Raw genomic sequence first — 25,833 nt, 5'->3', positions numbered from 1 at the left:
CCCTTAACAGACATCAGACGTCACGGGCTCTTTCCAGATCAAATCCGAAACTAGGGTTTGCAGAATATCAAAGAGACGGAAAAGTAGGAAAATATGATATTTCTTGATTGATCAATTCATAACACAACTCCCTTTTTATATTCTAAGGACCCTAGATGATTCGACTCCTTTTTGCGATTCGGGAAAGAATCACCAAGAAAACTCGGAAATGAGCTTATTGGGCTCGACTCAACTGTTTAATAAAATAAGTCTAAATAACCGAAGCAAAAAAACTAACAATAAGGACTTGTTTGCTAACTCTGTATAAGGCAGTTAGTTAATACTATCTGACCCCTAAACCTTATCAGGCGTTTGGGTTTCCAGCTTCGTTTACTCAGAGGCCCAAGTATTAGAAGCAGGCCCGTGGTAACTCGTTGTACGGCTTCAGTTTATTTAACAACGAGAGAGGCTTCGATTAATAAAATGAAGGAAGCTCCACACCCAGCAAACAAGGTGGATTTCCTTTTGTATCCCTCAATTGATTCTTCACCATCGAAACCTTCTTCTTTCCTCCTTCAACCTTCTTCTTTCCTTCTTCAACCTCACTCTTTATTCACCACCAATTCATCGTCGGCATTGAAGAGCTTGAACCAGAAAAATTCATTCCAACTCTACATCAATTTCGAGGTCAGTTCCCACAGCCTTCATGAGAATTTTGTGTTCGAGATCGGTACAATTTCAAAATTCTGAAAATTTCGAAATTAATGTCAGTAAAATTGAATTGTTCATGTTACAAAATTTTGTCTTGCAATATGGACCGAATATTATTCACCCAAGACTTCTTCGTCATGGATTGAAAGATCCCAGGGTTTCAAAGAGCTTCTGTTTTCCTTCGCGTTTCTGGGATTAAATCCAATTGATAAATTAGGTTTGGGGATTTGATTTAGCATGTGTTGGGGCGGCTAACTGAAATAGTATATTTCTTCTTTGTTTCTGGTTATTAGGTTTTATTTTTTGGGATGAAATCTGGTGTTATTGAATGCCTGCTTTTAGATGTAGTGGGGCTTTGTGCGACTAGATTATGCGTTATAAATTGGGTTAAAGTCTCCTCTTTGAATTATTAGTTCATAGCTTTTGTTTACATTTGCTTTTCCTAAGTTATGTGGTTGTTCAGACAGTTCGAGGATCATGCTCTGCTTACAAGTTGAGACATTGATTCCTCTTTGTAAAATTTGATTGGATTGGATTGGATTGTTTAGAGATCTGTAAACTTGCAAAAAATCCATGATTTTAGAAAATTTCGGTTTCTGTTGGTTGGATTGTTTATGTTTCAAAATTTTGTCTTGTAATATGGTTTCTTCTTTGAGTTTTTCTAGCTATGTTTTAGTTCGTTTGCAAGTCTACATCCCTTTATTAGCTCCAAGATTTGTTGTCATGTGATTAATTTTTAATTAGGCCATGATTGCAGTTATGTTATGCTTTACCAATAGTGTAGTCTTAATCAAGATTGTATCGGTCTTATATCAGGTCATGGCTCCCCCTTTGCAATGGATGAAACTGCATTGTCCATGTTGGAGGACATTCTGCAGAACTATGAAATTATCAATCTATGCATTGTGTTGATCATTCTAATTAGGCTACGGAATATGAAGTCTAGAAGAAATATGCATTTCAGAAAGGCTTATAAAAATTCTAGAGCGCAGGCCGACTCAGGTCAAGTACTTGAACAGGCTCGTAGGAGTGACAGATTACGACTGCTTGGCTAACCTTCGGATGGACCGTAATACTTTTGGAAGGCTTTGCCGTCTATTCCGACAGTTGGGTACTCTACGGGATAAACGGTACATGGGCATTGAAGAGCAGGTGGCCATGTTCCTAGGAATCTTGGCTCATCACGAAAAAAACCGAGTTGTGAAGTTCAAATTTTGGCGATCAGGTCACACTGTTTCAAAATATGTACATAAAGTCCTCATGGCAGTTTTGAAAATGCATTCGTTATTCCTTGTTAATCCTGATCCAGTTCGTGAGGATTGCATAGATCCAAGGTGGAAATGGTTCAAGGTAATGCCCACAATTGTTTATTTCCAATACACATGAGTTAAATATAATGAGCATGGGTGTTTTTCACCACTGAACTTGTTACTTTTTTGTGTAGGGATGTCTTGGAGCCCTCGATGGCACTTACATAAATGTATCGGTGGCCACCGCAGACAATCCTAGATATCGAACAAGAAAAGGACAAATTGCAACAAATACATTGGCTGTATGTGATCGCTACATGAGGTTCGTATTTTTCCTACCGGGTTGGGAAGGGTCCGCCGATGATGCAAGAATTTTACGTGATGCCGTAAATCGCCCGAACGGTTTGAGAGTTCCAATAGGTAAATAAAATCAACCAATCACCATTTCCCAGCTTCTTCCAGACACTAGTGATGATGATTTTGTTGATTTACTGATATGATAATTTACTCATTTGAATAATTGGCAACTCTAACAGGGAATTACTACCTTTGTGATAACGGCTATGCTAATAGCGAGGGGTTCCTCACCCCTTACAAGGGGTTTAGATATCATTTTAAGGAGTGGGGACCGGCAACGGAGCGGCCACAAAATGCGGCTGAATCATTCAATATGCACCACACACGAGCACGAAACGTAATTGAACGTGCATTTGCGGTACTAAAGATGAGGTGGGGCATATTGAGGAGTGCCTCTTTCTATCCAATCAAAGTCCAGATTCGAATGATTATGGCCTGTTTCTTATTGCACAACTACATCCGTAGTGTGATGTCTGTTGACCCTATTGAAGCACTAATTGATGGGGAACAGGAGCAAGGAGGTGGGGACGATTGACTAAGATGATGGGGATGCGGAGTTTGTTGATAGAATAGAACCTGGGGATGCCGAGTATGTTGATGGAATAGAACCAACAGCTGCATGGAACCAACGCAGAGATGAAATTGCCCAAGCTATGTTGGCTCATGTAAGTGATTTGATCTCTTTCAATTGTTTGTATAATTTTATACTCATATTATGCGAAGCTCTCATGGCCGATTTTTTCAATCTGACAGGACAACAGATTGCGTTAGGGACTTCGATGCTGATATATCTCATATGTTGTTGTAATTTGCCTCGACAATTATGTACTAATCGGATGTAGACAAGATAGATCAGGACCTCAACTTCATTATGTAACCTTATGGTTGACCTAAAATTTGTCTAACCTTATATTTGTGAGTTTATTTTCAGTCCATGTTTCTATTTGTGAGTTTATTTTTCGGTGAGAGTATATCTGTCATCATTCCAGGTCTTCACCATTGGAACTAGAACTTAGATAATTAAACGAAGGATAATAGATAATGTGGAAGTTCACATTACATATTGGACACATAGAAAAAGTAACTACGGATGATAACAGATATTACATGATCAGGTTCACAAATGTTGAACTAATCAGGTTCACAAATGTTGAACTAAGCCAACATTTGATCAACAGTGAACGAGACCTGATTCTTCAATACACAAAACACAGATAGATAGAGACACATATGCATAATCTACACATAACAGTTGCTCCTTTCTGTTGGATCGACGAGCCCCAACATGTGGAGGAGGAACCATTTTAAATGAGGGGTGAGTCTGACATAATAACTATGAATTGTCACAAGCATTGGTGGTGTGAAGCATTTGGTGTGTGGTGTAGTATTTAATAGTAGTAATAGTTTTTATGTTATTTGGTTCTTCCATAAACCAAAATATTATGTCCAACTTGGAGTAGTATTTACAGGTAGTAGTAGTAGTAGTTTCGATCAAATTTGGTACTTCCTTCAACCAAAATTTGATCTACTTTGGAGTAGTATTTGATAGTAGTAGTCATTTCTATAAAATTTGAGCCTCTATGTACTTTTTCGAAATTCTATGAATATTTTGGCTGAATGTAGTGTATAGTAATTGCAAGTAGCTTTGTTTTTCATGTTAAAGTTCAATCAATTATTAAAATGAAACAACAATAACACATTAACACATAAAGTTTATGATTGCAAACACAACATAACATAATCATAGTAGTAGGACATCACACAAATTTCAGAACAAAGTCAGTGACCTCAAATTAACATCTACAAGCATTCAAGTCTGCAAGCTTAACTTACACAATCCAGAAGGTCCATACCTACTTAAGACAAAAGCATAAAGCATACTGCATATAGTTTCATGCATCAAAAGACAAGTAATTAGATAGCAGCATATGCACAAGAGCTGCCACAAAAAATGCCCAGGTGTAGTAAGATTCTGATGGGCTTCCGGTCACTATGTCTCCTGCATCACTTGCCCCACTTCTCCAGTGCGTGCTCAACATACCCAAGACGAGCGTCTTTAGGCATACCTAGAAAAAAGTCCAAACGTTCCACTTTTTCGACTATGACATCGCCAGCCTCGTACCTTTGCTTGATAGTCAGCTCAGGAATACGTCCCAACACCGCGAAAACTTGCTTACGGGCCTTGCTCATGTCGTACTCATACCCAATACGAGATGTCAAGCTTTGAAGCCGCTCACTGGTGTCCTCATGCATTTTGCCAAGCAGATCCAGCAGTCCATCAATTGCTTGGTCCCCGGTTGTTTTTTTCTGGTTTGCATATGGGACATGTGTGTCTTTGGAGGTCTGGTTGCTCCTTTCAGCAGCATGAGTGTCAGAGAAAGTATGAGGCAGTGTGTCATTTGAAGAGAGGTCCTCAGCGCGCTCAGATTGATGTCTTCATCGTCTCCATTGCTAGCTTGCTTCTCATTGGAATACAAGCCATTCACAACATCCATGATCAGTTCAGATCCATCTCCGTTCGCTCTATCTTTCCCAAAAATTTCTTTCCATATCTCGAATCGAGGCCACGATTTGTCCCGCATATTACGTGCATGTTTGTCAGCCTGCAAAACTCAACAAGAAGCACAACTAGTTAGGTAATATGTGTATGGCGCTATCTTAGTTGTGCATGATATAGGTACATAAGCATCACAGCAGCCACAACTACCATAATTCCATACATAACCACAGCAGCCATAGATGCAAACAAAAAAGAAAACTATGTGTATGTGTTTGTGAGAGATAGAATGTAACACTAATGTAGAATATGAGCATATAAAAGAAACAAAACACCAATGCGTAATGCAACTTTAAGGCTCTGGAATGTTGAAATTTCATTTTCACAGCTTTGATGAGAGCTAAGGAATAAATTTTTACACCAATTGTTTTGCATTGGATCTCACCTTCGCTATCTGATCCCATTGATCATCGTCACAATCAATTCTGAAATTGCCATGATCGTTGAAGCCCATTCCACTGCGTTTGAGAATGTTATTCAGTGAGTTGTAGTCTTTTTTCCAAGCTGCGAGCTTGGAGACAATGTGTGGCGTGCCCTTGATTCCACATCCTGGGAATTGAGTGTTCATAGCCTCTTCAAGCTTGCCTAGGTAGCCGCCACGAAAGCCGTTATCCGCTTTCCAGCCATGGGCGACAAGTTCGTGAATCGTCACAAGGAGAAAATCATCCTCTCTGATGGTCCAGCTGCGCCTAGTTCGATCTCCTTTCTGGTTACGACTTCCAGATGCGGACGAGTTCACTGAAACATCAGTTAGTCTTAAATTAGGAAAAGCTAAACAAAATGCTAGCTGGTGGCACATCAAGAAGCAAATGAATGTGTAAGTAGAATAGAACTCACTCTGGCTTCCTTTGTACTTCAACGCGGTAAGCTTAGAGCGTTTCATATCAGACATTGTGTTGTTGTACAAATGGCCAAGTCCATTTGAGATTAGTATAGATATAGATGTGTTTGCACATGCAATTAGGCAAATGGAGTATCAGATAAAACCTTAGGTGAAATTTAGATCTATTCTACAAGGCAATGATGATAGAGGGAAAGCATTACACAAAATACAGTAGCCGATATCACAAATCAAAGTGTAATCAAATTCAAACTTTTGGAGCTTTCTCTGCTTGTTGAAAACCAAAAGTAGTACCCCTCATAAAGTGGCAATTTTTATTCTTAAATACATATATTAGCATCATACACCTTCAGATGTTGTTGTAAAACAAAACCATCTTCCCACAAAATACATACTACTGCCTTTCTGGTGCGACGTTAAAAACAAAACCGGGAAATACCCAGACGATGGTGCCTACTCGAATGAAATGAAGAACAAAATATGAAAACGGAAGCATTAGAAGCACTTACTCAAGGGTTTGCAGGGGGACGAAATTTTGTTCTTTGGTTTGTTGACGGCGGGAGAATATTGTATGAGAGGATTCTACCTTATATTTTGCTTGCTAGGGCTGGAAAGGTTATAATGGGCATTTGTTTAATTTACGGAGGACAAATTCGTCATTGTTACAATTGCCCAGTTATGAAATCATGCTTACCAAACACGGGTTACTCTAGTGCAGCATTCGTTTCAGGGTTACCAAACACCCTACCCAGAAAACTAAACAATAGTTTAGTCAAATGCTTTTATGGCCTATGTCTTAACTTGTGATTGGGTTTCAGAGTTAGCAAACGAGTCCTAAAGCTACGAAATAAATAAGTCTTGGGCTTGTCAATGAGACACGAAATCTCCATACTTGGCCGAAGGCTTCGTCTGCCGTTAGGGTAGTCCGCTATCCTTTGGCGCGACCGTCGGCACTTCTCCTTCTTCAGTGCTGTTGTACACCGGCTGATCCTCCCTTGACTCTGACTCATGGGCTTCGAGCAATGGGTCTTCCTCCCAGTCTGCTCCTCCGCATGAGGTATCGGGGTTGTACTCTTATCAATTACTCTCTACATGGAGCTCGAATTATGATAGCCATATAAATCTAAAGTAGTATGAGATTTGGTGTGACAAGTGGAATGAGTATTGTATAAAGATTTCAAATCAAACGTTCCTCTCTTCCTTACAAAATACATTGGTGTTTTAAAGTATACCCATAATTTACAAAGAATGGAGTATACAATTACAAACATAGGGCTTACAATAATAGTATACTACTACTAGTTAATGAGTCATCTCTACTCTATTATTCATAAGCAAGTGATCTTTTAACAAGGGAAATCTTTGAAGCATCACCACCAATTTCCTCAAAGACTATCAACAAATTCTGGCTAGGCTTCAGCCATGACCGAGGAACATGGTACCTACACAAACAACAACATCATACTTAGAAATCAATCAAATCAATCTAACAACACATGCATGTGCCCCAACATGATTTCTAATACCATCTTTGTGTAGGCTTCCCACATCCATCTAGGCATTTTCCCTGTCGATACGTTCCTTTGTAGCTGCACCCGTTGCATTGCCCCTTCGCATTGGCTGTCCAGTATCTACCGATGCTTTGCCCATTGATCCACGCTTGCCCCTTTCCCATGCTACTCATGTCCAAAGCCAACGGCTCGTTCCCATTTGGTGAGTTGAAGTAAGCCTGCATTTTGTATTTACTTCCATTTTAAACAAGAAAGGAGCAGCAACCATAAATACATATCTTGTTCTTGCTTTGAGTCCAGTTCTAATATGGTATCATAGTAATCCCAAGTCAATGTGGTATTGTTTAGTCCACGTCGTAGTAGCTGATTCTAATGTGTTTACCTTGTACCACGTTAGTGGCTGTTGAGTGTCTACTGCAAGCGATGCTTTCATCCAATCAACGGAAGATATTTTACTTGGTGAATATAAGTCCATGGCTTCTCCTTTCATTCCAACCTAAAGAAAAGTAAAATGGATAGGTTTCTCATCCAATGTTTTTTGTGGATGATGGGAATAAGTAATAACAAACACAGAATCACGAACCTTGTATGACCATTTTTGCCATGACAAGTCTTGTGTACCATGTTCTAGCCCGTGCAAGGAAACAGGTCCGAGGACTCCGGTGCTCCATGTTTCAAAACGGTGGCCTATGTTCTTGATATGGGAAAGAAACAAATTGTGTCGGTGTAATGAAACTTGAAGCTCATATACTATCTTTTATTCATCTAGTTAAGAAAAGGATCAGGAAACAAACCGGCAACCCCATGTTCACACTAAGCAGCTCAATGCTGTTTACTCCCGCGTGAAAATTGACGGATTTTGAGAAAGTGAATTTCTTGTTTTCTTGAGTTCCAAAGGCGGATCCTGTAATAAGGGAACATGCCATCTAACGTTAGATACTGCATTTCTATTAATAAACAAGAAAGAGATCGAGTAAGTATCACCTAAGAATTTTCCGTTTACAAAAACATGCAAAGCATGGCCCGCGGAATCTACTGACAGAACTGGACCCTGCCCTCCGTGTAGAAAAGATTCAGCTGGATTGATCTCGACACTGCACAGAATTGTGAACCATATGAGTTCGATGGGGGTTCTTAAAACAACTTTGGAAAAGGAAGAGATGGTGTGTATTTATTTTTACCTGGTCGTATACCATAGATAGTCACTAGCATCCCTAGTGACATTCAATTGCTCTAAAAGACCAACAACTGTAATTCTGGCATCATTGTCGCTGGAGGATATATCCTCATTGAATGTCTCCCACAAGACCATCTGGACATTCGTAGGCAACATTTTTGGCAATGATGTTTTTGATCTCATCTACATGGTGCAAAATCCTTTTGTGAGATTAAGTGAAAGTAACTATGCAGCCCACAGCACCAACAGACTAATCGGTAATGAACTTAGAGTTTGCAACCTCAAAGGTGTAGAAATAAGAAAGAAATAAGCAAAATATGCTGCACCAGAAATTTCATTTCAGCAAAAATCGAAGGTTGATGATGGGACTTACAGTTGCTGTGTTAAAAGCAACAGTCTTGCAATCAGGGAGTATACTGATCGACCAGGGAGGAAGATCATAGTGCATTTTATTGAATGTCACCCTTGCGCTTGCATCCCAGTGGTAATTCGATAAAAAGGCTGCACAGTGGCCCGACTTTGAAGTAAATACGTGCGCCTGGAGAAAGAATCATTGAGCCATTTGATTTTGAGAAGGCATATAAATCAAAAGTATATTCCAATGCATACATGCTTTTGCAGATCAAATACGAGAAATATTACACCTGTTCATAGTTTCCCAAATTAGTAACTGTGGGATCAGTGTCGACCAAAGTATGCCCACATAGCTTTATGGCAGTATGAAGCTCCTTTAAATGGTTGTATTTGGGCTGTCTAGGCAATCCTACAAATAAGACAGTGAAATGATGGTAAAAAAATCTACATAAGGTCCAACTTGGGTGCTCTAGTAAGTAATCTTCTATTACCGTATTCATCGATTGGAGCATCATAGTCATAGCTGGTTGTAACGAAAGGACCTCCAGCGGTCCTTCCAAAGTTTGTTCCTCCATGGTACTGATTACACAAGTTTAAGAAAATTCACATGAAATCAATGCACTATCTCGACAAGTCTCTCTAGATACATAACTATAAACCGATGTTGATGTAAAACCAAAAATGGAGTACATGTTTTTAGCCAAAACTGTGTATTCTCCAAAGGTAATTCTAAATTTAAAAACACTCAAGCTGAACCATGAAATAAAGATCCATCAAACCAATTGCAATGTTTGTTTATTCATGAATTCTTTAAAACTTTGTGACGAGTGAATGAGTGATGTAAATGCTGAGAACCAAAACTGCAATGTGCTAATCATTCTTGATTCGTCACATAAGATGGATTTAAGTACCATGTAGTAGTTGATGAAGGAGCCTCCTTTCTGTATAAATCTAGCTACAGCAAATGCCAAATCTTCAACCGGACGATGGTGAATTGGCCCACCAAATTCTTCAAACCTTGAGATGACCAAAAAAACATAAACAATGACAAGAAACATCAGTCAGAATCCTCAGTCAACAATTGAAAGGAAGTGGCAGACAACAAATGTACCAGCCGGTCCAAGCCTCGGTCCACATAGTTGGCTTGTACGGTTTGTTTGGGGAGAAATAGTCGCAGTAAAAACCATTGCACGAGTTAATCTGTCGATAAATGTTATGAACATCATCAACACCAGAGCTATACTGCAAGAACTTGCAAGTATGAATGACCAATCGAAAAAATGTGTTACCACTGGGTCTGGAGCGTCATCTTCCTTACACATGACCCAGGGCACTCCGGTGTCTAAGTTGACAGCCATCTTTGCAGCCCAAGACATGTAAGAATGGCCAGCAGCACCAAAATTCTTGGTTTCTGAACCATATTCGTTTTCAATCTACATATGTAACTAGCATACTTGAGTCCAGGCGTTTCGGATTGCAAATACGGAAAATTTGAACAATCACAAACAAAATCGAGCTCGTAAAGAAGTCAACAAAACATGCCTGTGAGAGAATAATTGGGCCACCTTGAGATTGAAACAACCTCTCAGCCTTCATCATTCCAACAATTTTCTCAGTAAATCTTTGCATTGCATTCTGTAACATTCAACATTGTATACTTGTGTCAAGAAAGAAGATCGAGACAGTTGATTACTTCTCATATAACCTAAATTAAGCATATCAACTCTCTCTCTCACCTTGAAAGGTTCGTTGTCGGTTCTGAAAGTAATGCCAGGAACATACTTCAACCAAACAGGGAAACCTCTGCCACCAAAACACACACAACACATAATGAACAAAAGTACTATCACAACAAACATTTTCAGCACTTAATTCATGAAAAAGATGAACAAACCCAAAATTCCATTCTGCACAAACATAAGGCCCAATGCGAAGATGAAGGTAGAGCCCTGCTTTCTGGATCAACTTCACGAACCTAACTAAATCATTTCTTCCCTCAAAATTGTACTAAAAAGCAGAAAGCAAATATCAGTCCCACCTAAGGAAAGAAAGGAATCTCACCACAATGTAAGTGGAGTAGAAGAAATCTTACATTTCCGGGAGAAGGTTCGTGGAGGTTCCAGAACACATAAGTGTCTATGGCATCCAAGCCTCCATCTTTAGCCTTCTGAATCAGCTCTTCCCACATCTACATTGTGAAAATGTTCAGCTTCAAGACTCAAATAAAAGGTTAAATCTTGATGTTTCCTTACATCGGGGGAGCTTCTTGGGTAATGAATGGAGCCAGAGAAGATGAGTTTCCTTTGGCCATTGATGATGAGGCCTTTCCTGTCGTAGGTGACGGAGCATTGGGCGAACTGTAGGAGTGAATTCAGCAGCAGAAACAGCAGAAAACACTTGGGAGGGGCTTCCATATTTGGTTTGCTTGTTTTGAGGAGTGAAATGAATGAGAATGTGGAGATTTACTGACACAAGCGATAAAACAAATTTGCGAACATTAATTTAAGCTTTAAAGATGATGATTTTGACATTGGAGTTATTTAGTTTTACTACTAGTAAAATCTCTTTCTTTATCGGTTTCTCTCTCCTCATTCAAATTCTCTTCTTTCTTGTAAAGATCAAGATTCAAGATGGTTACTTTATTTCTTTCTTTTGTACTATATTATACAGTAATGTTCATTTTAATTAGGGAGATATTGGTCCCTAAAGTTGCAATTTTTTCTCAAATTATGTTACTATTTCTCTATAAATTTTTGAAATAAGAGTATTCACTTACCAAACTACTTATTTCTATTTTAAGTAAAAATTAGAATATTTAAATACATTATGCTACTTAAGCAATTTCTCATTACAATTAAAATACTAATTTAATTATACTAAAAAATCAATATCAAATTTACAATTTAAAAAAAATTGCAAAAAAATGGGACGGACGAGTATTAAATATCCGAATTGTGTTAGTATATTCCAACACGACCACAACATAGTATATGGGCAAGTAGCACGTCTACCACCAAAACCTAGCATTTCAGGAAAAATAATCACTCGACATTTGGGCACGCAGTGGGAGTAAATATATTCATAAATTATTTTGGCATGCATGTCTACAAAATTCAATACATTAGAATTAGATTAGATCACAACTTATAGTATTTGTGTGTGTACGTAAATTAAATTCTTTATAGTACATCCAACTAACATCAATTAATAAACCAGATATTGTGGAGTTGAGTTACTCAACTTAAATCAATAATAGACTATGATAATATAGCTTCAACCACTTAATTAACTGCTTATTTAAGAAGTCCAAAATTAAGATGATAAATAGTTTTATAAAATTTCAATTCCTAAATCCCAAGTACATATGAGACTATTAAGGCAATCAGCTAAAGGTACTTTATTTTTTACTATAAAATAAAAATATAAGAAAGGGAAAAATAAGGATCATTAGAATGTTTACACATTTTAAGATCAAGATTATAATAAGGTGGTAAATAAAAAAAGATTATCTCTGTCGGTGCTCAAATTTCCTATTGATTGATTAATAAAATGTGACGTGAAGCAAAATGATAAGCCTTGCAGAAACTTTTCTATCTTTATTAATACTATTAATCAGAATAAAGTGATAGGACCCTCCCAACCCTACCCTCCACCACCCCACATGGTCACATAGTATATCTTTATTAATACTATTAATCAGAAACTTTTTTATGGACATATGCTATATGCTGTTGATCCATGTTCAGCGCACACAAACAGACAACAGTCGAGCCATCAATATTATTTTAGTTGTCACGTTTAGTTGCAACCAATATTCTTAATTGATAGATTATTAAATCGATCGTAGTACTAATCTATTTTTATTTATTTATCCTTTATACATGAAACATTGTATGATGTGGGAAGTGATATATAAATATAATCCCATGCTATATAAACACAAATAGTGAAATAGTAGTAGTATAAAATATGAATCTTTAATTTTTGTCATGTCCAAATAAATAGTGGGAGTATTTGTGATCAGTGATGAAATAAAATGGCAATATATCCAACTGGATCGAAAGAATTTGGCCCTCCTCACAATATGGCTTTGTAATCCTTGCAAGAGTATATAACAGCTGGAGAATAGTGAGATGAGAATGAAAGTATGAAAGCGACGGATTCTGGGTGAACGAGAATGTCAGCAACTTAAGTAAATAAGAATGCATGATAACTAGCTCTTCTCTACATTACTACCAAAATGCACTGCACCTCCTCATTAAATACTACTCTACCTACACAACATAAAACACACATCGCGCCACCCATCAATTAATTTTACTATGTATTTTCACATTATTTAGCAGAAGTGGATGATTGATGATACCTAATAATTGAGGAGGATTGAAACATATGAACATAAGTGGAGAAAAGCTCTATCACTTCCATGTGGCTTCAACCTTAGGTTTCACACAACCATTCCTTACCATCATTCCTTATTGCCCTACAAATGGGATAGGATAAGCATTGCTGCTGTCACTATTTCATTCATACATTATATGATATCGAGAGAGAAAGAGATGTGGGAGGTGCAACTTTTACTACAGTACAACAGAAAATAAGTGGTTACAATGGGATTTTTTAATTTTATGGCCACAATTATTTTCTCATGACGAGGAAAACGTCTATGGGAAGAATAATTGAGTACTCAGTGCCTCAGTCTAACTGTATTTTAGGAATACAAGAAAATATTAAATACAAACTCTCTTTTGGCAACTACTCCTATATTATGCACTTATAAACCGTCATCATTCTACTCTATTATTGTCAAACTGCATTAAATTTTACTCATACTACATAAGTTTATTTATTACTACTACTTTCCTGTCTATCAATTGATACCGACTCCACATGAGAAAAGTTGGCAACAATTACTCAGCTCCAAAATCCACTAACCACTATGCATTTTCAATTGTCGATGCACCAAATACATTCAGTGGAGTTTCTTGATTTCTCTTTTCATGCTACAATATTGCATTTGGATCAAAATATGAAGGACTGCTAAACACACATATTATGACTGAAACCATCTTTTAAGAGTCTTGGTGCCTTGCTTTTTACTACCAGATTGGGTAGAACTGCTTCCGGTGAATTTGGTCCTGTACTGTTCAATAAGCTTGTCCAGTTTATCTGTTACATCGCGCCCTATCGGATCGTTTCTTTTCCTGCGTTTCCTGCTCCGCTCACCGCCATCTCCTTCCGTTGATTGTTCCAATTGCTCACGAGGCATCCTTCTTCTGGGCACGCCAGCGTCTCTTCCTTCGTTCTTAGTCATAGTATTGCTTGGTATAAGCTCCTGACCACCTGACTCTCTTCCATTCCCCTGATCAGAAACTTTAATGCTGGACTTCTTCTTGGGCACAGAAACTCTGCTCTTTGCAACTTTTCTAGGACCTTGCCCAGCGACCATTGCTTTGCTCGCCAATTCCCCTCTTTTGTTATTGTAAGTCCTCATCGAGGCATCTCCGTCTCTATTGCGTATTCTTGAGTTTGAGTTTGCAATGGAACCCCCTCTGCCTATATGATCACTTTGCCGAAAATTCCCACTAGCATCTTGGGGGCCCTGCAGTTGTTGTGCTTGAATCTTTTCTGCCCGAAGCTTCAGCTTCTGCACATTATCTAGTGCAAACTCCACAATGGGGCGATGTTCAGGACCAAAGATATCTACAAGCCATCAATGATGCATTAATTTTTGTTGAGACAAATTGCAAAAGTTTCGGCTCCTTGTTGCAAGATGCCACATGGCATGGATCTAATAACAGAGCTGAGAATTGTAATTGATACTATAACTAGCTAGAGGAAGACTGACCAGGGTTATTATTAAGAACTCTCAGGGCCACGAGTGCATGTTGATGCTCTGTGAACTCTAAGAAAGCCACTCCACGCGGGCAACTTTTTTCACCTTCTTTTCGAACTTTTGAATCCTTCAAGATCTTTATCTTTACTTGCAGAAAAAGTTAGATTATAAAATAAATGTCAACTAAACAAATCAAGCCTGTCAACAACTGCATTAGTACAAGAAAACTAGCTACTAAGTTTCCAACCTGTCGAATTACTGGCTTTTGCTTTGTTGCACGAGAAATTACTGCATTCATACAAAGATTTTTCAGATCTCTTTCATTCTTAGTCTTTGGCACATTGTATACAATAAGCCTTGTCTCTGATACTCGGAAGTTTGGAGATTGAAGCTTAGACATCTTATCTTCATGTAACCTACAATATGAGACAGCAGCAGATCATCATATACGAAAAGAAAAAAAAAATCTACTGCACATGATAGCTCTAATATGTCTATATATACTTTTCTACATATGTCTATCTTTCAATGTTCTACAAATCACAAAAGAAGCAATCACAAAATCTGGTGAAACAGAGAACTTGATTTATTTTTTGGCACTTTTTCATATTATATTAGAGTGTCCATGTTTTCAAATTTTCATCTTGAACATATTTAGAGAAGAGCTTCGAAGACCTACTTCTTCCTTTTTGTCAGATCACTTGCTGAAACTCCTACTGCAGCAGGCATTCCGTCCATTATATAACCCTCCTGGAAGAGAAGACCAAACATAAATCTGGGTCTCATTACACTTCAACATGTGAGAACTATAGATGCCTTGTTCTGTTCTATCAACAGGTCAAATGTTAATAAGAAGGCGATTGATAGGAAATGAGAAAAATATGGAGACAAACCTTAGCCAGGTAAACATTGCGGTGGTCACCGTCATCTTTCTTTGCCTTATCCAGTGCCTTATCATTAGCTGTTTTTTTGTCCAGAGCCTTCAGTACTTTCACTGGTCGGCCTTTTATTAAGATCCCCAGACCAGCTACTGTGTCGGCTGCTGACAGTGCAGCACTGACCGCATCTATTGTTGTAAACTTGAGAAATCCAGTTCCTCTTGGGCGCCTGCAAAGACGATAAGCTCACATAAACCTTGATTATATTTAAATAATAAACCATAAAACAAAATGCAATATCCTTACTTTGTAAATGGATGAAGAACTAGCATAAAAGTCTCCACTCCACCAAATGCCAAAAAACGTTGTTTCACTTCCTCAACAGTGATATCAAAAGGAAGATTGCTAATGAAAATCGTTCGCTGCAACTCTTCTTCCCCTTGGGGGTTTGTTATGTTAGGTTTTTCTTCACTAACACTCATGGTAGTGGCAACCTGGGTGTCCAATGCAACAGAAGACTTACTTTCACCTGGCATGGATTTACCGATGTTTCCTCTAGACAATCCGGAATCATCACCACCATCAACATTTCCAGAAGATGAAGAAATAATGTTCTGAAGTAAATTTTTTGTTATCTCTGCTTCTTCTTCAAAATTAATTTCACTTTTACTCCCATCCTTGTCAAAGGAATCGGACTCATCAGTAGAATTATCACAATCCACTTCAGGTTTTATGAATGATTCTTCATCATTGCCCTCTGATTCACTACTGCTACCATCATCTTCCTCCTTCCCTGAAAAAGAAAATGGCATCGTAACTAGTCTTCAGGATATTTTATGGCAACCGGCTAAGTGATAAAGTACAAAAAACTAAAAAAAGATGGCAACTTATGTGGTATGGCAGTGCGCACTACAAATAAGCACATAACTAAACCCACTCCATAACGTTACTCGCAGAATAAAGCACTGGGCAAATAAAAACTCATGGCACTTGAGTGCTCAATTTAAAAAAGAGAAGAAAGTAATGGAGATAGAAAGCATGAGAAAGCTAAGTACATTCATTAAGAGGAAGAAAATGAAGAATACCATCCACTGTGGCGGCGACAGTATTATTGCAAGATGCATAGATCTTTTTTGAAACAGCCCAATCAACAGCAATTGGTCTTTTACCAAATTTTTTCCCATTTAAGTTCTGGATGGCCTGCACAAGTAAAATCAAAGATATACCTATCATGTCCTGATAAACTTATGATTACAGCAGAAATTCAATGATCAGTTATGTCTGGGAGAGAATATCCCACACAGTGCAAGTTGTCAATGACCAAGAGTTGTACTCTTTTCTACCCTCTTCTCAAATACGTAAGGCACAAAATGTTATCAGATTATTTACATGTAAGACCCAAAGCGTTAGACTATCTTTTCCATCAAAACTTGCAACAAATCCCTGGAGTATAATAGCAGCAGGCAACGCAACACAAGCTAAATCAGAATATCTCTACATCAGGTATACTATTCATACAAGCTGAAACTTATATATTAGCCAATATCTGTGCTCTCAATCACCAATTTTTAACTTAGCCTCTTTCTCATTATTTTGGTTTCTTTATCTGCAATAGAAAAAATGTCAGGCTATTTCCTAGGCTAACGGACCACATTACCAAAAGGAATTTCATAGCAATTTTTTTTGCAGTAAACCAACCTTTTCTGCATCTTGCTTTGATGTGAATTTAACAAATGCGAATCCTTTAGATGACCTGTAAAGGGCCAAATAGAAGCAAAGAATAAGTAAAATAGTAAATGCAAGTCAAGGGACGAATAACTCAAACGAATTTACATAGGAATACCCAGTCTCAGAATTTTGAGGAATAACTACATCCCAAACAAATCCTACAGTAGCAAACATCTCTCTTATCTCAGCCACTTTAGCCTGCAAAGAAATAGTCAACAAGAATGACCAATTACTGAGAAAGATCTTCCAAAAGTGTAAAGCAAGCACTGGAAATACAACCCAGACACCCGATGATTATCAAACTTAAAAATCCAAAACATCTGTGTATGATTATGAAAAGAACCTTGAATGGAAGATTTCTCACGATAAGCTTCCACTTCTGAGTTTTAGAACCCTGGGACAACACATTCAAAACATTTCTTGGTGAAAAATCATGATAACTAACAAAGGCATTCAGAATAAACCATATATAATGGCTAATAGGAAATGAAGCAATAAGTAGCAACCAACAACTATAAATGTCTAAGCTACAAAATGGAACATCTAATATGGACAAAAGGTCAGAAGTTCAAAAACAAAAGATAGCACAATCTGAATTTGCTCAACCTGATTATGGCCGGTTATTTGCAGAAGCAGATTTGATCAACCTCAACCCACTCAATAGAAAGTCGACACAACTTAGAGAATTCAAGTATTTCAACCAGAAAAGTAATATGCAATCAGGAGACCTATTTGCAATATTTTTTTGTGTGTTATTTAAGAGAACTGTAAGAAAAAAAGTTCAGCAATAAAAAGAACAATTCAACCCTGAAGAATTAGACATAAACCAAACTTGTGGTTGTCTGGTGCACGAGTTTTCAATAATTAACTTCCAGGTCTACTGAGGGACCAAGAAGATTCACATCAATGCCAAACTACATCAGGCTTATGTTACCCCTTAGAACAAATATAAGCTGGCTTGTATTGAACAATGGAGTGAGCCAGAGTAGTTTCATAGAATACTGGCAATACAGACTTAATTTGTTTTTTGTTAAACTTGTTCGAACAAAATAGTCGCGTAGAATATTGGCAATACAGACTTAACCTCCGCCAACCAACCCTACAGCCAAAGACATGCTTTACACAATAAAGATGCAGAGTTTTGAGAATTGTTAAAATCCATACAATAAGTGAAACATAAGTCCATAACCGTGCGTCTTTTTGTAAGCAAAGATCACCACACAATTTGATCAAATGGGAAAACCCGGAGAATAAAATGTATCTCTACCTCTCCACCAAGTTGGCGTGCCCAAACAGATGTCCCTTGTATCTCTTTCTGGTGCAGTGCTGCAACACACGCACGAGCTGATTTTACACTTGTATAAAGTACAGAGGAACCGTTCATTTTGCATCCATCTTGAGCTAGCCCTGAAAATTTCACATAAATCAGTAGATATTACCACACCAAATATCACATACAAGCACCCAGAGGCTAAAGAAAATGAGAAATTATAAGGTAGGATATGAAACAGCATCTACATGTACTGCTAGAATACTTATAACTAGATATATTGATTTTCAATTTAAGGTATGGACAGCAAGCATACAGCACCACAAGTATGGTATTTCTGAAGCAGTAAACTATGAGCAAAATAGAATGAAAATGCAAGGATGAGCACTAAACATTGTAAGAATCCGAGAATCATTTAGAAAGTCAGTTATTTAATGTGCCAAAGATGGGCAATAACATAATATTGATAAACTATCTGAAAAGCAATTTCACCAAAATAAGGCAACTTTCCTGAGGATTTTCTCACAGTATTAAATGGTGGTAACAATCTCTACAACTGCAGCTTGTTTATATTATTCTCACACCACTTAAATCAATATACAGGAGCAATTTGCTTGTAAAAACCAGAAAAGAATGAGAGAGAGATCCCTGAGTCAATCATGTATGTGTACAATGCCTGAATGTTCAGTAAGAAAGATTATTCAAGTTTCTTTTTACCGTGGTGTTGAAGTTCTCCCTCTGGAAGTGGGTAAGTGACAGAGCATACAATCCCAAGCTCTCTTGCTACATGATGTACTTCCTCGGCCATATCGTTATTAAGGATATTACCACATATTACAGTCTTAGCAACCTGTTTAAATTTAACTTTTAAGTTAAGCCCAGAGCAATTGATTGAGCAGACTACTATAAAACTTAAATACAGTGATTGCATCATAGGTTCTCAATCACGATGTTCGTAACTAAACCTTTGTTTTTCTGATTTTTTTGCTTCGCCAAGGGCAGCAGTCGAAACATCCTCCATTTTTCTTTTCTCCCTTGCAGCACCTATTCATTACAAATTGATAGTGATGAAATTGTAACTGGAAATTTGATTTTTGAGCATATGGGAATGTGTTTGGTGTTGGGCTTTAGGAGACAAGGAATGGCAGTGAAGTATGGTAGTTTTTTGCGTCAGGTAATGATTCCTCGACAATTACTTGCAACTGGGAATGCAATATACCCCATACAAGAGGGGTAATGAAATCCATCCCCCATCCATTGCATATCCATGCCTCTAAAGTTCCAAGCACTTACTAAAATTGTGCAATCAGAAGCAGAACCTTTTCCTTTAATACTTGGAGTCTTTTCAGGTTTGTCTGCAACTGCTGCTTTAACAGCTTTGCCTGCAACTGCAGTTTTAACAGATTTGTCTTCAACTGCTGTTTCAACAGCCTTGTCTTCAACTGAGTTTTCAACAGCTTTGTCATTCTTTGTTTGGACAGCTTCCTCCGATTGGCCTAGGAGAGTGAAAAACAAGAGATTGAAACATTGTCATTCCTTCTCTAATATGATCACATAACAGGGAGAAGGCAAGAAATAAGACATCAACACCAACCACACAAGTTACACTCTAGACAACAGAAAATTCTAAAATGAAAAATGTTTTGTCCAATAACATACTCACAAGACCTTGATTGTCTTTAGCTCGGCGTTGCTCAAGTGGAGCACGATGTGCAGCTAGTCTAGCCACAATCTTTCTACCACCAAGGGTTGAACCATTTTTAAGCTCAATGGCACGATTTGCATCTTCAACAACAGCACTGTATTCAATTTAGAAATCATGTATCAGCGACATCGTTCCAGTTCAGACAAAAGGATGTCTCAAAATCCAAAAGCAACTTACAACTGAACATAGCCAAATCCTCGGTGTTCAGTTGACCCTAGCATATAATAGAACAGCAAAGAGAAGCATGAAGTTAGGGGGGAATATATGGTATAATCTAACCTGCAGAATCAATTCAATCTACATAAACTCCACATACCCTTCTTCATGACCATAAAGCACTGTCGTATTGGTCCGACATCACTGAACGCTTCTTCCAACTAGAACATCAGGACAACTCACGATCAAATTAATCTCATCAACTTATTGATTGCTACGGAAATAGCAAATGTGTTCATATTTATCACACAAACAATAATCTTACAGGAAACACAAAGCAAAAATCAGTATGTGAGAAGTTAACCTGAGCGTTAGTTAATGAAAACGGCAAATTCGCAACGAAAATGGTGGAAGGAGATTGTTGATTTTCAGCTCCGCCCTTGAAGCTCTTGTTTTTTTCCCATCGCCGGTTCTAGTTGAAAAGGAAACTCGACGATAAAGAGGAAGAAATCAAAAGAAAAATGCAGAATTCGAAGCGCAAGTTTGTTGTCGGGTATCACGCCGGTGGAGACGCCGATTTCTGGATAGATTTTTTACCGAGGTTTATGACCGCCCACTCCAGGCCCAATAAGGGCCCATTATTTACAACTCATAATGGATTTGAGTGTTCTTATAAGCATTTGGATCTCCTAAGTCCTAACATGAGCCGTAATGGAAAATATTCTTGTCAAATTTGATTCTCCGATATAAAAAAGTAGGTAGTGAAAATAAAAATAAAATAAGTACGAGTACTATACTAATACTACTATATGATTAAAAATCAAGGTACTGAAACTTTATTGATAGATTAAGTTATAAAATTACTTTGATTTTCTTATCAAAATAAATAACATTAACGGAGCTTTAAATTACGAAGACGACGAGGCCAAACTCAAGGACGACTTCCTATGATTACCATTCAAACTACAAACTCCAAATGATTAGAGCATCCGTATCGCGTCTCGATGCGGGCTCAATTTCGTCTCGAAAAGACAAGATAGCATCGAGACGGCGATGCGGCCTCCATCTCGTCTCGACAAGACGGGACATCTCGTCCCGTGTCTTCTTCCGAAGAGGCCGGCCTCAAGACGTCTCGCCACGCGACGCCCACTCGCCGACCGGCGAGTGGGCGTCGTTTATATCCGTTAAAATTTATTTTATTTTTTTAAAAAAAAATCAGAAAAAATTCAAAAATTAAAAAATATATATATAAAAAAATTCCAAAAATTATACAAACCGTTTATAGCCGTTTTTTTTCAAATTTGTATTTTTTTTACAATTTTTTTAAAGCCTCCAATCACTTCTATCCCACAAATTATCCACCTTAAAAAAACTCTCTATTCTCACTCAAATTTTTTTAATGGTGTGTTTTTTTTTTGTTTTTTTATGATTTTAATTATGTATTTTTAATTTTTTAGGCCTTTAAATTGTAATTTTTATTTTATTTAATGAAGTGTGTTTTTATTAATTGAATTTGTTGGAATTAAAAAAAATGAAATTGAATGAATAGTTAAGGGATGAGATGGTTAAGAGATGGAGGGATGCAGGTGTTGTCTCTTAGTTAAGAGATGGGGTGAAAAGTACAGTGAGACCCATGAATAGTAAAAAGATGGGATGAAAAGTACAGTGAGGCCCATGAATAATGAAGAGATGAGACGGTTAAGAGACGAATAAGAGGCAGGGATGCGGATGGCCTTATACGTGCCAAGAAGGCTACAAACTACAAACTATAAACTACGAACTACAAACTCCAAACTTCATCAAGTAAAATCTCTAAATTAAGAAACCACCACCTTCCACCTCCACCACCAAAATTATCCAAACATAACCTCGTTCATTTCAATTGCGAGAACAAAATCGTATTGTCAATCTCATATCATCTTAGTACTATCAATTTATGAAAAACAATCCAACAGAATAAATAACTTATTTTTTCCATCTTGTCAACATATTTTGCATCTCTCGTTCACCCAATGTCTACAATGACATTTTCTATGTGGTTCACATAGAAACCTTATGGTAGATCCATCAACTTTGCCATCACTTCGAACCCATTTTCAAAGAAAGTGCAATCTAAGGTTAATGGAAAGCCCAGTAAGTATGAGCAAATGTTGGATGCGTTCAATAAGTCTTGGGAGAGATAATTTTTCTTTTACTTATAGTTGTCACCCCTACTTCTTCCACATTATAGTTTTTTTCTTTTCCAGCCCAACACCAAATTAGTTTCAAAATTAGTGTTATTTGAAAAAATATTTCGTCCAATCTGAGCTGCAAACATATCCAACTCGTCCAAAGGCTGCTGACAATTTGAGGCGGAGCAGCTCTGAAGGCCTCCGACCCGACCATGGTGGCAACTATGGATGGCGGTAGGGTCGGTCGACCTCACCTCCATCTGCCACTAACAATACATAGAAGTTTATATTCATTAAAATGCATTGAGAAATCAAACAGAAATAGATGATAATACCATACATTAATATCCCGTAAAGTGATGTGTATATATTACAAAAAGGGTGATGAAAAATGAAGCACATAAACATGGCTACGACTGCATTCCCCACCTAACAATATTGATTTATAACAATAATATTAACAATAATGTTACAACCAGCTTACAGAAAATCATGTAAAGTATATATGATATATCCACTTACACGTGGGCATTGTAGTGATCAAATCATAGTGATACATTTTGACAACAGAGGATCTGGTGTGGCATCTAGCGGCCGTTGAGAGCTGCAAACTGAGCAAACATAGCTGTTCCAGAATGTTCTTCGATGGCTTGAGCTTCACCTTCAGGTCTGCCCTCCTCAATATTTGACGGCGGCACAATATCAGCTGCAGTAAGTGGTGCAGGCTCAGAAGCAGGAGCATCTTTCTCGATAGTAGGGACAACCACGTGTGGTGAAGACGGGGTTTTTTCCACGTCTCCATGTTCCTGCAACCAGGACTCCTGCATTTGGAGCGAGTACTCCAAATTCCAGAGCACATCGCCCATGCTCGGCCTGTCCACCCCATACTCTGCCAGGCATTTCTCGGCAGCCTCGGCGAATTTTGCCAAAGACTCAGGGCTGATGTGATCCACCAGCGTTGGGTCGATGATCTTATCGAGAAGACCTTTCCTCTTCCACTGCATTGCCCATTCAGCCAGGTTCACTTGCTCCCTGGGCAATGCAGGGTTGATAGCGGGGCGGACGCAGAGGGCCTCCAGCAGAACGACCCCAAATGAGTAGACGTCAGACTTATCTGTGAGTTGCTGCTTCCGGAAGTACTCGGGGTCAAGGTAGCCGAAGCTGCCCTTGACGGCTGTGCTGACGTGTGTTTGCTCAGCCCCTGGGGCATCCTTGGAGAGGCCGAAATCGGCCATCTTTGCGACCAAGTTCTCATCAAGCAAGATGTTTGTGCTTTTGACGTCGCGGTGGATGATGCCTTGAGCTGCCCCTGTGTGGAGATAATGCAAACCTCGAGCAGCGCCGATGCACACCTCAAGCCTTTGTTTCCATGATAATGTGGGGAGATCCTTGCCGTAGAGATGGTCTCTGAGAGGTCCATTAGCCATGAACTCATAGACTAGGATCATCTCAGCGTTCTCATCGCAGTAGCCGATCAACGAGACTAGATGGCGATGCCTGAGTTTCGAAAGTATTTGGATCTCTGTCTGGAACTCATTGATCCCCTGCTCCGACTGCGGATTACCCCGCTTTACAGCCACTTTAAGGCCGTCGTCGATGGTACCAATATACACGTTTCCGAAGCCACCAACACCGATGATGCCTGCATCTTCCCAGTTATTGGTAGCCTCTTGCAACTCAGCAAAAGAGAAGTATCGGCCTAGACCCATGTTTGTGGAGAAAACTTGGCTTTTTCTCGAGCCTAAGGAAGTTTTGCTGCCAGATAAAAAGCTCGCATCTCCAGCGTGAATGGGTAGCAACCAAGAAGAGAAGCTATTCCTCTCCTGCCAGTCTTGAGGCCTCTTCTTCCACTTCACCGCCATCGCACCTAATCCGACGAACGCGCCGAACATCATAGCAAACCCCACAGCGGCAACTGTTCCGTTGACGCCGCCACTAAGTCTTTCACCATTGACGCCAAACTCTCCATCCAAACTGCCTACGGAATTGTTCATCTTGAACACCTCAATGCCATTGAGAAGGGCATTTTTGGTGCCCACGTGTTGGCTCATTGGCCCTACTTGGACTGTCAATGGATCAAGACCCGTGGCCATGCTTGAGTTCAATACGAAGTCGGCGAAATAGGCTGCGCTGAGGCCACCAGCCACCGTCGACAGATCCAAACCGGTGATGGCTGGCCTCCCATTTATATACACATTGAAGTAAAGCTCGTTCACGGCCTTGCTCACGATGTCGGCAAAGTGAAGGCGAATGAAATACTGGAATGATTTATCTACCTTCATTCTCCATGTAATGTTGAAATTAGGAACCTGCAAAACCATGAAATCAATTCATCATTTACATTAGTTTTAATTTGTTTATCATTTAACATGCAAACAATGAATATACATTAATTATAAAAAAAATGTCACCTGAACGTTTGCGTCCGCCATCTGGGTGGCGGTGGCGTAAACCAAGGGTGGCGCGATGAGCGGTGACCCGCCCTCAGGGTACGTTATGACGTTAGGCTGGACGGAGGCAGCAGAGCCCATGAATTTGGGGTCGAGGTAGGGTTGATCTGGCTCCCAATTCCGGCCTAATGTATCGTTCTGCGACGTGATCAGGGGGCCGCCAGCGTTGAGCCGGTACGCCATCTGATAAGCCACGCTGGACAAGCCAGAATAATCACCCTTGGGGAAAACGGCGGCAGCGTTATTGCCGAGCAAGAGATCCGGCGCAGACGTGAACTCAATGGCGCTGACGTAGGCGAAGCTGCCCGGGTCGGGGGTGAACATAACTGAAAACCGCTCTGTGGTAACATTGACGAGGAACTCTCTCATGCTCCACGTGGCACTCGGCGGGTTCTCGAAGCTCTGTATCAACACGAGGCGATCCGTGGTGACCTTGAATTTTGCGGTTTTGAGATCCTTCCCAGCATTGTTCTGGACGGCGGCAAAATGGAGGCGGATCCAATGCCATCCGGGTCGGGTCACGTGAAACGTGTAAGTCGCGGCTTTCTCGAACACGCTAGCGGTGTTGTAGATCGGCGAGGGCACTGTCGGGTCGGGCTGCGGGGACGCCGCGGCGATGGCGGTGCCAGTGTAAGCCAAAAATTTAGCGGCTTCGGAATCGCCGACGAAAACGCGGTTTCCACCGGGGATGGTGGTGGGGGTGGGGCTTCCGCAGTCGAAGAGGTAGTTGTCCGGCGGGGTGAAGGCGGGGGCGGCGACTGCGGAATATGGTAAGGATGTTAATAGCAAGACCAGGAGGATGGCGACGGGAGGCCGCCGTGGAGGTGTGTCTTCCATGTCTCCAACTGATCCTCCTGTCGGAGAGGGGGCGGGGATAAGAGTGGCAATGAGGATGAGAGAGA

The 25,833-nt window shown here is 39.3% G+C and overlaps 5 protein-coding genes across 8 annotated transcripts; 1 reads left to right on the top strand and 4 right to left on the bottom strand.

Moving 5' to 3' along the window:
- Positions 1 to 586: 586 nt before the first annotated feature.
- On the top strand, positions 587 to 3,201 carry LOC125223432 (putative nuclease HARBI1). 3 transcript variants are annotated; one of them, XM_048126578.1, is made up of 6 exons: positions 587 to 666; positions 1,507 to 2,040; positions 2,135 to 2,360; positions 2,477 to 2,655; positions 2,809 to 2,962; positions 3,051 to 3,201. In XM_048126578.1, exons 2-5 carry the CDS (start codon positions 1,753 to 1,755, stop codon positions 2,830 to 2,832), a joined length of 717 nt encoding a protein of 238 aa, XP_047982535.1. In that variant the 5' UTR covers positions 587 to 666; positions 1,507 to 1,752; the 3' UTR covers positions 2,833 to 2,962; positions 3,051 to 3,201. The 3 variants fall into 3 exon arrangements, with proteins under 3 accessions (XP_047982535.1, XP_047982534.1, XP_047982533.1); XM_048126577.1 differs by having other exon boundaries at positions 2,477 to 2,669; XM_048126576.1 differs by having other exon boundaries at positions 2,477 to 2,962.
- An 836-nt stretch (positions 3,202 to 4,037) lies between these two features.
- LOC125223433 lies at positions 4,038 to 6,248 on the bottom strand. Of its 2 annotated transcripts, XM_048126580.1 has the most exons (4): positions 6,205 to 6,248; positions 5,692 to 5,722; positions 5,240 to 5,592; positions 4,038 to 4,900 (listed from the first exon to the last, which is right to left on the bottom strand). In XM_048126580.1, coding segments are annotated over exons 2-4 (741 nt in total). In that variant the 5' UTR covers positions 5,693 to 5,722; positions 6,205 to 6,248; the 3' UTR covers positions 4,038 to 4,513. The 2 variants fall into 2 exon arrangements, with proteins under 2 accessions (XP_047982537.1, XP_047982536.1); XM_048126579.1 differs by lacking the exon at positions 6,205 to 6,248 and having other exon boundaries at positions 5,692 to 6,194.
- A 593-nt stretch (positions 6,249 to 6,841) lies between these two features.
- LOC125223427 (beta-galactosidase 3-like) lies at positions 6,842 to 11,218 on the bottom strand. The gene is made up of 18 exons (XM_048126572.1): positions 10,990 to 11,218; positions 10,830 to 10,925; positions 10,632 to 10,744; positions 10,474 to 10,540; positions 10,280 to 10,372; positions 10,027 to 10,170; positions 9,849 to 9,937; positions 9,649 to 9,754; positions 9,229 to 9,316; positions 9,028 to 9,146; positions 8,757 to 8,921; positions 8,388 to 8,566; positions 8,191 to 8,300; positions 8,001 to 8,110; positions 7,790 to 7,900; positions 7,589 to 7,702; positions 7,222 to 7,424; positions 6,842 to 7,137 (listed from the first exon to the last, which is right to left on the bottom strand). Exons 1-18 carry the CDS (start codon positions 11,149 to 11,151, stop codon positions 7,020 to 7,022), a joined length of 2,187 nt encoding a protein of 728 aa, XP_047982529.1. The 5' UTR covers positions 11,152 to 11,218; the 3' UTR covers positions 6,842 to 7,019.
- Positions 11,219 to 13,651: 2,433 nt separating this feature from the next.
- Positions 13,652 to 22,695, bottom strand: LOC125221273 (RNA-binding protein 28-like). The gene is made up of 19 exons (XM_048123396.1): positions 22,654 to 22,695; positions 20,675 to 20,782; positions 20,471 to 20,531; positions 20,332 to 20,368; positions 20,118 to 20,248; positions 19,769 to 19,945; positions 19,410 to 19,493; positions 19,167 to 19,313; positions 18,447 to 18,586; positions 17,523 to 17,573; positions 17,295 to 17,377; positions 17,150 to 17,204; positions 16,537 to 16,651; positions 15,758 to 16,244; positions 15,467 to 15,680; positions 15,253 to 15,323; positions 14,821 to 14,989; positions 14,586 to 14,715; positions 13,652 to 14,440 (listed from the first exon to the last, which is right to left on the bottom strand). The coding sequence occupies exons 1-19, from the start codon at positions 22,693 to 22,695 to the stop codon at positions 13,791 to 13,793; spliced, it is 2,952 nt and encodes a 983-aa protein (XP_047979353.1). The 3' UTR covers positions 13,652 to 13,790.
- A 207-nt stretch (positions 22,696 to 22,902) lies between these two features.
- On the bottom strand, positions 22,903 to 25,768 carry LOC125222896 (probable receptor-like protein kinase At2g21480). Its single transcript, XM_048125775.1, has 2 exons — positions 24,893 to 25,768; positions 22,903 to 24,790 (listed from the first exon to the last, which is right to left on the bottom strand). The coding sequence occupies exons 1-2, from the start codon at positions 25,766 to 25,768 to the stop codon at positions 23,069 to 23,071; spliced, it is 2,598 nt and encodes an 865-aa protein (XP_047981732.1). The 3' UTR covers positions 22,903 to 23,068.
- Between the last annotated feature and the right edge of the window lie 65 nt (positions 25,769 to 25,833).

The sequence above is a fragment of the Salvia hispanica genome, chromosome 4 (genome assembly GCF_023119035.1).
Source record: "Salvia hispanica cultivar TCC Black 2014 chromosome 4, UniMelb_Shisp_WGS_1.0, whole genome shotgun sequence".
Lineage (NCBI taxonomy): Eukaryota > Viridiplantae > Streptophyta > Magnoliopsida > Lamiales > Lamiaceae > Salvia > Salvia hispanica.
Note: the sequence above shows the minus strand (reverse complement) of the source record. Positions and strands in the feature narration are given on the sequence as shown.

Coding starts and splice junctions, on each gene's coding strand:
- LOC125223432 (XM_048126576.1), top strand. CDS start 1,753: ATGGACCGTAATACTTTTGGAAGGCTTTGCCGTCTATTCCGACAGTTG. Junction 2,041..2,134: donor CAAGGTGGAAATGGTTCAAG/GTAATGCCCACA, acceptor TTTTTTGTGTAG/GGATGTCTTGGAGCCCTCGA. Junction 2,361..2,476: donor CGGTTTGAGAGTTCCAATAG/GTAAATAAAATC, acceptor CAACTCTAACAG/GGAATTACTACCTTTGTGAT.
- LOC125223433 (XM_048126579.1), bottom strand. CDS start 5,746: ATGTCTGATATGAAACGCTCTAAGCTTACCGCGTTGAAGTACAAAGGA. Junction 5,593..5,691: donor GAAGTACAAAGGAAGCCAGA/GTGAGTTCTATT, acceptor CTGATGTTTCAG/TGAACTCGTCCGCATCTGGA. Junction 4,901..5,239: donor AATGGGATCAGATAGCGAAG/GTGAGATCCAAT, acceptor TGAGTTTTGCAG/GCTGACAAACATGCACGTAA.
- LOC125223427 (XM_048126572.1), bottom strand. CDS start 11,151: ATGGAAGCCCCTCCCAAGTGTTTTCTGCTGTTTCTGCTGCTGAATTCA. Junction 10,926..10,989: donor ACCCAAGAAGCTCCCCCGAT/GTAAGGAAACAT, acceptor TTCACAATGTAG/ATGTGGGAAGAGCTGATTCA. Junction 9,147..9,228: donor TGCTCCAATCGATGAATACG/GTAATAGAAGAT, acceptor TCTTATTTGTAG/GATTGCCTAGACAGCCCAAA.
- LOC125221273 (XM_048123396.1), bottom strand. CDS start 22,695: ATGGTCGGGTCGGAGGCCTTCAGAGCTGCTCCGCCTCAAATT. Junction 18,587..19,166: donor GGGAGAACTTCAACACCACG/GTAAAAAGAAAC, acceptor TGAAATTTTCAG/GGCTAGCTCAAGATGGATGC. Junction 17,205..17,294: donor CCTCAAAATTCTGAGACTGG/GTATTCCTATGT, acceptor GGCCCTTTACAG/GTCATCTAAAGGATTCGCAT.
- LOC125222896 (XM_048125775.1), bottom strand. CDS start 25,768: ATGGAAGACACACCTCCACGGCGGCCTCCCGTCGCCATCCTCCTGGTC. Junction 24,791..24,892: donor TGGCGGACGCAAACGTTCAG/GTGACATTTTTT, acceptor ATGGTTTTGCAG/GTTCCTAATTTCAACATTAC.